Consider the following 12,347-nt stretch of genomic DNA (forward strand, 5'->3'; position numbering starts at 1 on the left):
TGTGTTCCATATAGCTCAGCTTAATACGAGTTTGATCTTGGGACATATATGTAGTCACACATAGGCCCAGTGGACAGCATCCATTTTCCCCATTTCAGACAAATACTAAATTTCAGTCGGATGGGATCTCAGACTATGGTAGAATAACCCATATCTGAAAACAAGCAAATACCCATTTGAAGAACACCTACACATCAATGAAATTGCAGCAATAATGAGTAATTTTCCAGAATGACAGAAATATCTACACCAAAAGGTAAAAATGAAATGTCTCTTAAAAATAATAAAATGCCAAACATATTTGTAGTACATTAGCCATGCCTGTCTTTACTCCATTCATAGGGATAAATGTCAGGTAAGTTAAGTACAAAGTATAGTATCTAATGACTTACTTTAGTAATACTGATAGTAGCCTTAAATAAAACAGGTATAGAGTCTCTGTTAGGAGATAAAAGTCAGTATTATTACTGTTAACACTAAAGAAAAAAATGAAGGTAGCTTTTATTTTAAAAAAAAATAGATAGCATTTTTACCACCTAAAAGTGAAAGCTATATTAAGCAACTAAATGTTTTTTAGCATTATAAAAATAAATTCAATCACCTTGTTTAAAAAGATTACAAAATTGAATTTATTGAGTTTCACACAAGATGCACTTATAAAATTGGTACTGAATGTCATTTTAACAGAAGAAATGAATTATTATCCCAAAATCCCTATAGAAACTGCAAAGTAACTGAAAAAATTAAAAAATATATGACATCACATTTATTCAATAATTCAAACTGAATTTTAAAGTATCATTCTCTGCATGAACACAAAATGTATTCAAAACAAATACTGTTTTTTTGATTAGGGTCATGGTATTCAAATCCCACCCCAGATATCCCCCAAATTATTTGCATTCACCTTATATAGAATTCTTGCTGTTTTTGTTAATGGAGAGGATGTAGGAAAGAATAATGCAAAAGTGGCACCTTCTCATAAAAATCAACCAAAATTCTTTTCATTTTAATTACAAATTCCTTTTGGTTTCACAAAAGCATGTTCACACAATCTTCTCTTTTCTATGAACAAGTCTTTCAATTACTTTAATCAGTACAAATTATTCAGAATTAACTTTCACATTTCAAATGCACAAACCTAAGGCTTAAAGCTGGCTTTTCTTCCATTCAGTAAGAGACTAGTTTTTAACTAAAAATATACCTTATGCAATTAATAAACCTGAACTATCCAAATGGTGTCTGAAACCCAAAATTAAAAGGCAATATTTTAGTTAATATTAATGAAAACTTTTTTGATAGTTCTGAAAATAGAGGTTTTAACTTTTTTTATAAAAATGCATGAAGCATTTTCTGGATAAAATAGGATGGGAACTAACTTGCCTCATGAAGCAGCCTGTAGTCCAATAATTATACCAAAATGGAATCTTGATCTCAAGCTACACTCAAAGCACTTTTGGGCTTCTCTTCTCATGCCACCCAGATGAGCACACAAAGACTGCATCATATTAAAAAACCCAACCACTTCATTGACAATGTTGTTCAAACCAACTTGGGATGTTTTAAGACTGCCATTAAAAAAACAACAACAACAACAACCTATCAATAAATAGGATACTTCTGAATTTTATATTCTATAACTCTATAGACATTTATTCCCCTAGCAACCCAACATTAAATTCTTTCCCACCATAATGATTCATGTAGCACTTAACTAATAAAGTGAAACCAGGTATTATACCTTAAAGTTAACACTGCCCTGCTTTTGTAGTATAAAAGTGCCATTTTGTAACAAAATTTCTATTTGTCCCATTGCAACAAAACAACTCATGCCTTGTGTTTTTTCTTTACAGGAGAGTAAACTGAAAAATGATAAAAATTATTTGCCCAGTAATGTAGAACCTTCTCTAATTTGCTTGTTTTATGCTGTCACTAATTTAGTTTTCAGATAAAATGCTACTATGCATCATGTCTCATTTAAGATAGTCTTTTATTCTGATTAGTTCAGATACATCTTCAAGGATTATTCTGAGTGGTGATAACATTTATTGTGGCTTTTTACTTTATCAAAGTTCATTTCTTTTTAATGCTTTGGCAGATGAAGTAAAAGTTTCAAAACTGCTTATGAAACAGGACATTGGGAAGGTAGCTTCATGTTAAGGATTTCACAGCTTTCCAGGCATATTTTTCTACTGAAGAAGCCGTGAGGCAACATTTTATGTTCTGGAAGCACAGTTTGACAAAGCCAAAGGGATTCTGCTTTTTGTTTCAGTCTATTGAAAAAGAAAAATGTCACTCTGCCAAGCAGGGAGAAGTTTTCATAATCCATCACATTTTCCACATAGCAAGTTAGAGATCTCTGTTGTTACTTGATCTGATCAGCAACCAAACCAAGTTGTCTGTAGAAAGATACTAATATGTTTGCCATGAATAATTTAAGTTTTTAAATAAATATTTAGGTGCCATTTCTGGCATTTGTCCATTCTGGTAGCATAGCATCTGCTGCCCCAAAGCTCAGTATCCTAAGCACACAAAGTCAAAGAATTTAGTCAATTCTGTTTCCACAAATTGTAAACCTGTCTATTTCCAGCAAATCTTTCTTTGATGATCTGTGTTTTAATTCAGAATTTTCTTGAGTAATGTCCTTTTCATCACCATCTGGTGTTGTCAGAAACTGATCAGAACTGCTGGTAACAAGTGATGGTGCTGTATCTTCCTTCTGATGTACAGGTTGGCTAATGACTGAAGCTGATAAGGTCTCTTCTGTAGAAAATCCTATTGAAAAAGACAGAAACAAATTTAATGAAAAAGAAAACACTTGTTCAGTTTATTATTCAATTGGTATAATGCTGATAAAATCTAACACTGAAACTTGATTTAGACTGAGCAAATAATAATACTATGTCTTGAGTTAATTAAACTAGAAACTTTGAAAATGAAATCATTTCCACATTCATTCTCTGGGTCACAGTAAGTATGAGGCTAATTTTGGAGTGAGGAAAACCTGGGTTCAAAGCCTGCCTATGGCATATATTACACTGGATACCATGGGACACCACTTAAGCCCAGTGTTCCAGACAACTCTCTTGGAATATGCTATAGACATGTTGCTGAATTACAAAACTGGAAATAGTTTTCAGTGACTATGAAATCACAGGCCTGGAGACAAAAAAATCATTTTGCCAGTAAATGTGTCTATTCTGTGCAAAGCACAATATACACCCTCATTACTATCATATAGAATTGAACTTCTTAATCTAAATGTTGGAAAAAGCATAATTTCTCTAATAACATTCTAAAAATGAATTTACTTTTTTTGCTGATGAAAATAAACACAAATTCCTACATACAAAGCTTTGAATAAATGGGAAGTGGGATTAAACAGAAAAGGCTATCTCTACTTTTTAGTTTCTTCAAATTTCCTTTTCATTTATATATGAATGTGAGAAATGTGTTTACTGTAGGTAAGCATAATGATGGCACTCTAGAAAAGGCAGAAAGAAATAGAAACAAATGTGAAGAAAGGTGAGGTAAAAGTGCACAAGATTAAAGTAGATTTTATATCTGAGACACTTTTCACAAATAGGAATTTCTAGAAATAGACTTTATTAACAAGATCCCATTGTTAAAGATTTTTAAAATTAAGTTTATTAATGAATTATGATTTATCAAGAGACAATATAGCACAGTGGGATAGAGAAGGTTCAAGTCCCTCTTAGGACATGTATTAGCTTCCTAACCATGGACAAGTCACCTAACTTCTCAGTGCCTTCAAGAGATTAGGACTCTAAGTTGTACTTGTTATACCATCTCAGGAGAGAGAGCTTCCTGAGCTCTCTCTTTAGAGAGTCCATACCCTGAAGAAACAACATGTTTACTCTCCATGGTAAAGGATTTATTATACTCTTCTAACAAACAAAATGTTCAAATGGCTTAAATAATTTCTCATTGCTTAAATAACCAAACATTCTCTTTTCCTGAGACCATCTGACTTGAATTATGTTCCTCTTTGTTCTTTAAAATCTCTCTCATTCTTTCTCCTTTTCCATTGTGTCTGAGGATGGCATGGTCTCTTCTTTCTTGCTAATGCTCACATCATTATCCTTGATCCTATCACCTGCTGTCTTCTCTGACCTTAGATATCTTCAAATTGTCTACTCTCTAAAGGCTTTTTACTCTTGCTTTCATGTTACCCTGAACCCAAGTAAATCTTATTTTTCCTTGACCATCTCTATTAAACCATCCACTTATTTTTCTTTTCCTCATTCACTGCTAAATGTCTGGTAAGACTAGTTTATACTTAATGCCTCTCCTTTACCACTCAGCCTTCAGCTCCCCATAATCTAGTTTTTATTAAACCCAATATGCAGAAACTGTTCTTTCCCAGGTCAATGATCTAGCTAAATGTCAAATCCAATGTGATTATGTCAACTGTCATCCTCATTAATCTTTTGGAATAAAAGACAAACTCCTTAGTTTGGCATTCAATGTTCTCTACCATTTGGCAATCATCTATTTCTAGCCTTTTTTCTAAAGGTTCTGGCCAAACATTTGTCTACCTTCCTGATCTCATCCTGAACTTTTGTACTTCTTTGCATTTACATTTGCTGTCTCTCCAATACATCTGTAGCAAAACTGTAATTAGTGTTCATTTATGATGAACCTTAGGCACTATAAAACTTTCAAGTTTTTCTAAATCAAATAGAGTTTTAGTCTGTGCATTTTATTGTGCTGTAATTTCCTTAGGGTTGGTATTATATGACTATAATTCCCTATTAGTAGGGATATTTGATTAACCACAACATTTCATTTCCCAAAAATGTCACAAAAAACTTTATCATATCCATTCTGATCACAATCTAAAAGTAACAGTTTTTCTAATGATGAATTATATTTCAAAATCAAGCTTTTGCTTGTTTTAAAAATATAAATCAGAAATATAACAAAAAACAGATTAATATCCTGAGTTTCACTTAAAAGTATTATTTATTTATAGGAAAACATTCTGATATAGGCATTTCACGATACATTCATGTAAATCTGGTAGTAAGGGTTAAAGCTGCAACACAAATAGTTTGGAATTTTATTAAGAGTTAATTTTTAGGGGGCAGCTGGGTAGCTCAGTGGATTGAGAACCAGGCCTAGAGATGGGAGGTCCTAGGTTCAAATCTGGCCTCAGCCACTTCCTAGCTGTGTGACCCTGGGCAAGTCACTTGACCCCCATTGCCTAGCCCTTACCACTCTTCTGCCTTGGAGCCAATACACAGTACTGACTCCAAGATGGAAGGTAAGGGTTTACAAAAAAAAAAAGAGTTAATTTTTAAAAATTTACACAATTTAAGGTTATATTAAAATAATTCAGGAACTAGGGGAAAATCACAAAAAGGCTATATAATGCTCATCATTAAAAGCAAATAGAAGAACAGATAATTAATGAGTTTTCCAAAATAACTAAATGATTATTATCTTCACTTAGAGGAGCCCCACATCAAATTCAGGCAATTCGGACTTTTCTCAATATATCATTTAGTTCTGATGGAACTATATCTACCCCCTGCCCCCATTTTTTATTCTTTATTAAAAGGGATACTTCTCTAGGAGGGGAGATTGTTAAGAAATGTGGTGATATAAAAACAAAATATGTTACTTAGATTTTCTTGAAAGAGAAATATTGGGAGGTTTAATATACTATAAACTCTATGACTCAAGAGTATGATATGAGGGCCAAAAAAGCTAAGGTAATCTTGGGTTTCAATAGGTGAAGCACAGTTTCCAGGAATAGGGAGGTGGTAATCCCACTGAACTTTGCCTTTACTGGACCTCATATGGAGCACTGTTTTCAGTTCTGGGCTCCAGAATTTAGGAAGGGTATTTATAACTTAGAGATTGCCTATAGAGGAGAGAACAATCAGGGATGGCTAAGGGCCTTGAGTCCATGGTATATGAGTATTAGCTGAAAGAAATGGTGGATTTAGACCAGAGAGAAGGAAATTCAGTGGTGAGACCTGATAGATGTTTTTAAGTATTTGAATGATAGCTAGGTGGGGAGAGTAAGATGGGTTCTTTTTGAGTTCAGAGGGCACAACTAAGATTAATGGTTTAAGTATTAAAGAAAAAATTCAGGTTCAGTGTTAAGAGAAACTTCTAATAATTGGATCTGTTGAAAATAAGAGTGGGCTTAAGAAAACCCCTTTAAGCAGAGGTTAGATGATGATGATGGTTAGGTATGTCTTAGTGTGAATTCTTTTTGTATATGAATTGGATTAGATGGCTACTGCTGAGGCTTCTTCCAACTCCCAGATTTTATGAAGTTATTTGATTAAGGTCAATATGATCTGGGTAAAATTCCTAATTTTCTTTTCCTAATCCACTTTCCTCATCTCTACCCAAATATTTACCCCAAAGAATTAATTGTGATGCCTAAATAAAATAATGAATATGAAAGAGATTTAAAACCATACAGTACCATACATATAGTCATCTGCTACCTTGTCAATATTTTGCATATGAATCTGTCCCCTAAACCAATATTGTGCTTGGCTGACATTGTAATGTTTGTTAAAAAAAGGCAAATGCATCCTGCTAACTCTCAAAAATGGGGATAATTTATATTTTACTTTTGTTCATTTCTCACATTTTTTTTCAGTTAACTAACAGGTTGGGTCTGGAGCTTCATTAACTTCTCATGTTTTCCCATCTTTATGCTATTGTTATTCAATCATTTTCAGTCATGCCTGACTCTTCATGACCCCATTTGGGGCTTTCTTGGCAAAGACACTGGGCTGGTTTGCTATTTTCTTCTCTGGCTCATTTTATAGATGAGGAAATTAAAACCAGGGTTAAGTGAATTGGCCAGGGTAACATAGCTAGGAAGTGTCTGACACAAGATTTGAACTCAAAGAAAATGAGTCTTTCTGACACCAGGTCCAGCACCCTAACCCACTGCACCACCTAACTACCATATCTGTATAAGCTCTTCTAACAACTTCTCAACTCTAAAATAGTTTTGCCTATTTTTCAGCTTCATGAGACATTGATCATTAAAAAATTCATCAGCAGTGGTCAATCTTCAGGTGAAATCCATTTATTTTATGTTCTAATTTTACACAGAAGTACATATTATATTATTTATTTCTCTACTATTTGTATAACTTCACAAGAAATAAACCAAAACTTCTACTATTTGTATAACTTCACAAGAAATAAACCAAAGTTTTCTAAGCCACACAGAAAAATTCAATTTTATGAAGATAAACGAACTGACTTAATAAAACGAGGCAGGACAAACTGAAAATGGTGTGACCTTCTCAGTTGAGATATAATAAATGACTGTACCATTTCTTTAATTAATATCATGGATATATGTTTCATGCAATACTATTTCTTATTAAATTCTTAAATTCAGCTTTTTTAAACCAATAGCAAACCAATAAATATTTATTGGATATTTGGTGTAAGGCATAATGTCATTTAATTTTCAAATTCCTTCTAAAGGAATTTGAATTTCTTGTGTGTGTGTGTGCCCCAAGATATATGTTACTGTTGACACGTGATAATATTTTAAACCTATAAAAGCAGATGTAACTAAGAGCAGACCAAATTCTTCACAAATGAAACTGGAGTCTAATTGAATATTTTCTGTATAACTAAAGCAAAATTACTAATTGTTAAGGGCTAGATGATTATATTGTAATCTGATTTATATCATAAGGGAAAATAGAAGCCCTAACAAAATAATGAAACATACCTTGAGAGGATTTATATTTGTTTTGTGATTTACTAGATGTTTTGCCTGGTGTGCTGGTTGGAGGAGGATTAAATAACTTTTCTTCCATTTTGGCTTCTTTGACATACTGGCATGACTTTCCCAATAGCACAATACTATTAAGGATTTTGAGAGATATCAACCTAAAACCAGAAATAATATAAATTGTTTTAATTTCTTAAAAATTCTTAAAACATTTAATCTAGTAGAAAACTACAGTAAATGATAGTTCATCATATCCATGAAATTCCACAGACAATCACTACATGCCATGTCTCTATACCATAACATCATTTTTCTTAAGAGGTTAAGAAAAGCAGGGGAGAAGATACTAAAGGAATCAAGGATCAGTGAAACAGCTAGCTTGAGACATTACTCACTGTGCAATGTGCACAAATCACTAGGCATTGCAAGGAGACAGAAAAAAATGAAAGCTATAGAATTATATGGTGTTAGTGCTAGCACAGTAAGGGGCTAATCTTATCCTCTCTTAAAGATATGGATACAGAGATCCTGAAATCAGCTATTTAAGCTGAGATGCAAACTAGCTTATAACTTCATTTTTTTTTCCTATTCTAAGTATTAAGAAAGCACTGCCATCTCTTAGGATCCAAAGTAGTTTTGACAGGAAACAAAGGACATATGGCTCCTTACCAACAGACAACTGCTTTATGAACTAAAGAGAAAATATGGAAACTTCCTGTTAAAGTGGTTACTAGAAGAATAAGTTACTAATATGATTATAAAGAGATTAAGAAAAATAAGACTTTTAGGTATAGCATGCACATATTTTATCTCATTGATACATTTTATGCCTAAACAAAATACATTAATCAGCTAGTCATCTGAGAACAAAAATAATTATAACAAAATAGTATAATGATAATAACATGGGACAAATTAAGAAAAATTACTATGGGAGGGCTGAAAATTCATGGTGGAAAAAGGGGGTGGTTTAATGCAACAGTTTTCTTAACTAGTAATTAAAAGAAGATGATGTGCTCTAGTTGTAGTCAATTCAAATATCCACCCCAAAATGAGAAATGAGTTAATAATATAATATATATGAAATTAATCTTATATTAGCAATATATTAAATAATTATGATAATAAACTTATGTGTAAATGTTTTGTTTAAATTAACAGTAAAAGTTGTTTAGATTTCTTAAGGAAACTTCAGTTAAAGGTAGTGGGGCTGTTAGATGGCATAGGAAAGCTAATCTGTGATATAAAATTTCTTGTGATTAAAACAACAACCAGACAGTAGAGTTGACAGTAATTGTCTACAAAGAGAATCAAAATGACACCAGACAAATTTTTTCTCTTTTTTCTAAATTTATAACATTTTAACAGAAATTATTCACATGAGTAACTTGAAAATCATGTCTGAAGGTTTTCTGAAAATCTTCTGCTATTTTTTCTTTGGTTAAAATGGAACAAAAAAGTGTTACTAACTTTCAAGCTAATTGCTGACTAAATGGCAGGCTTTTCACACTTTTGCCAGTACTGAAATAATATATATTGTCTCCAATTCCCCAATAGGTGCTCATTTTTCTAGGTATAGACCTTAAACATAGACAGTTATAGACATCTTGCTAAAAAAGTGAAATACATGATATTATAGAATGTTGTGGATTTGCTAATTAAATGCTTTCTTTTCACATTTAAATGAACATACTAGTAAACTAAATCGTTTTGTGGTCATGTCAATATAGTAACGCTTTTATTTTCTTTCTCCTAGTATATCACTTTTATGAATTATCTTTCATGACAATGAAAGGCAGCTTTCTGGCGTGGGCAGAGCACTGGACCGGGAGTCAGGAAGACCTGAGGTCGAATCCAGTCTTAGACAGTAGGCTGGTTACTTAATCTCTATTCCAACTTCCTCATCTATAAAATAGTGATAACTGCACCTATCTCTCAGGGTTCTTATGAGGAAAAAAATGAAATATTTATAAAGCACTTTCCAAACCTTAAAAGTGATATATAACTGCTAGCTATAGATAGCTATCTTTCAATCTGGAGCATGGCATGAAACCAACTTAATTTCATCTCTGAAAAAGAATAAATAAATGAATGAGAAAAAAAGCATTTTAAGTATTTACTATGAAGATCACTGTGCAAAGCATTAGGGAAAACAAAGAGAAAAGTGTAAACAGTCCCTGCTCTCAAAGAGTTCCCATTCTAAATGAGAGGAAAGACAATACAGTTAGAAGAAATCAAATGCAGGTCAATTGGAAGGGCCCCATGGTCCTCAGGGTGTAATGGCAAAGCAGATAGTAAAGTCTCTTCTTTAATGTCATTTTCAATGTTGAATCATTTGAGAGTTCCAAAGAAATTAGTGGTAAGAAAGCCAAGTACTGACATTTCTTCCTTCATAATATTTGTCTTCATTCCATCCTCTTCTGACATAGTTACTTTCATCTCATTACTACTGCAAAACCTGCCAGTTGGTCCATTTACCTTAATCACTTAATATATCACTCTTTTACTTAATAAACTCTTGTGGCTCTCTATTATAATATAAAAATCTGATTTGCTTTTAAATCTCTTCATAACCTATCCTCTTTCTACCTTTCTAGTCTTCTGACACCTCATTCTCACTCCAAATGCCCTATGATTTAATGACTCTGGCCTCCTTGATGCTCCTCCTACATGAAGCTCCATTTTCCAGTTCTATGCATTTTCCTTGTCAATTCTTTATGGTTAATTGGTTTTCCTTTTTGTTTCTACCTCCTAGTTTCTTTGACTTCCTTTAAGATTCGGCTTAAATCCTGTCTTCTCCAAGATATCTTTTCCAGTGCTCTCATTGCTTATGTTTTGTTTCTGAGAATACCTTTGATTGATCCTGTATGTATCTTGTTTGCCCATAGTTGTCTGTAGATTATCTCACCTATTAGAATGTAAGATGATTCAGGACATGGGCCATTTTTTCTCAGAAACTTAGCCCAGTGTCTGAAACAAAGCAAGTGCTCCATAAATGCTTGTTATTATTATGCCTCATCATATGATAAGAATAATAACTGTGTTTTTGGAGGGCAAAACAGAGAAACTTAATCTCTGGCAATTTCTATTAAGTTGGAAAATTTTACATGTAGTCTTGAAGGCAGAATAAGTTTAATGTTTAAGGAACAGCTTAGTTAAGTATGGAGATACTTGTTACTAAACAAGGGGAAATACAAAATGTTTCATAGTCCTGTACAATCCCCTTCTAGGTATAAAGAGCTTTAAGAATCACACAGCTTCTAGACTCTTTTGAAACATTAATTTAAATACTAATACTGTAAATGTCTTCTTTGTTCCAATATAGACAAGTTGGTAAACTTGAACCATGACATTCTTAGAATTAACGAAACCAGAAGACATTGTTGAAATTAAATAGAAAGTTCATAGGCTCTCCTTAGAAAGGCAAACAAAGAGATGTTGGTATTGGCTTCATTATACACTTAAAATCTCTAAAAAATATAATTTCAGGGGACTCATTCATTTTGCTTTGGAATCTTCATGACAAAAAACAAAAAATGACCCTGGTGATCTCCTTGTTCTTCCTCAAACAATACATTTTACCTCTCAACTCCAGGCATTTCTCTATCTCCCTAAGTAAGCCTGGATTGCTGTTCCTTTTCATTTCTGCCTTCTACCTTTCCTGGCTTCCCTCAAGTGGCAGCTTTTAAAATCAAACTTTCTATAGCAACCCTTTACAAATACCCTTTATTGCCAATGTCTTCACTCTGTCGATTATTTCCAATTCATCTTGTATATAATTTTTTTGTATGTTTTATTTCCCATTAGTCTGTGAGTTCCTTGAGAAAAGAGAATCTTTTGCTTTTTTGGGTGTGTTAGCACAGTGCCTGGCATATAGTATAGGCTGTTAACACTTATTGACCAACTGACCATATTAGCAGTGACACAACTGTGAAAGGATTAATGTGAAATAATGGAAGAGGCAGTACAAAAGCTTGCTCAAAAAAAAAAGCATTCCTTAAAAACTGGAATTTTTTAAGTTGGGGAAGAGGAAGCAATTAACTCCATGAGATATCAAGAAACAATCAAAGTCAAATAATTAAAAAAATAGAAGAAAATGTGAAAAATCTCAATGGAAAAACAACTAACCTGGGAAATAAATCTCGGAGAGGTAATCTAAGAATTACTGGAATATCTGAAAGCCATGATTTAAAAAAAAAAAAGAGCTTATACATTATTTTTCAAGAAATTATCAAGGAAAATTGTGCTGATATTCTAGAACCAGATGGAAAAATTGAAATTAAAAGAATCTACTGATCACCTCCTGAAAGAGATCCCAAAAGGAAAACACCCAGGATCATTATAGCCAAATTCCAGAACTCCCAGGTCAAGGAGAAAAGATTGCAAGCAGTCAAAAAGAAACAATTCAAATATCATTTAGCCACAGTCAAGATAATACAAGATTTAGTAGCTTCTACATTAAAGCAGTGGGGGGTCTGGAATATGATATTCCAGAGGTCAAAGGAAAACTAAGCATAAACCTTTAAGGGAGAAAATAAATGGGTATTTAATGAAATGGAAAACTTCCAAACATTTCTAATGAAAAGACCATAGCTGA

At 32.9% G+C, this 12,347-nt stretch overlaps 1 protein-coding gene across 1 annotated transcript in view; it reads right to left on the minus strand.

Moving 5' to 3' along the window:
• Positions 1-605: 605 nt before the first annotated feature.
• The window catches only part of TAPT1 (transmembrane anterior posterior transformation 1), a 99,243-nt gene continuing 87,501 nt past the window's right edge, over positions 606-12,347 (minus strand). Inside the window, exons 13-14 of the mRNA XM_001369374.3 lie at positions 7,748-7,908; positions 606-2,775 (exon numbers count right to left, since the gene is read on the minus strand). Of these exons, the coding sequence (XP_001369411.1) occupies positions 2,546-2,775; positions 7,748-7,908 (391 nt within the window). The 3' untranslated portion in view covers positions 606-2,545. The remainder of the gene's footprint in view (positions 2,776-7,747; positions 7,909-12,347) is intronic.

The sequence above is a fragment of the Monodelphis domestica genome, chromosome 6, assembly GCF_027887165.1.
Source record: "Monodelphis domestica isolate mMonDom1 chromosome 6, mMonDom1.pri, whole genome shotgun sequence".
NCBI classification, from domain to species: Eukaryota; Metazoa; Chordata; class Mammalia; order Didelphimorphia; family Didelphidae; genus Monodelphis; species Monodelphis domestica.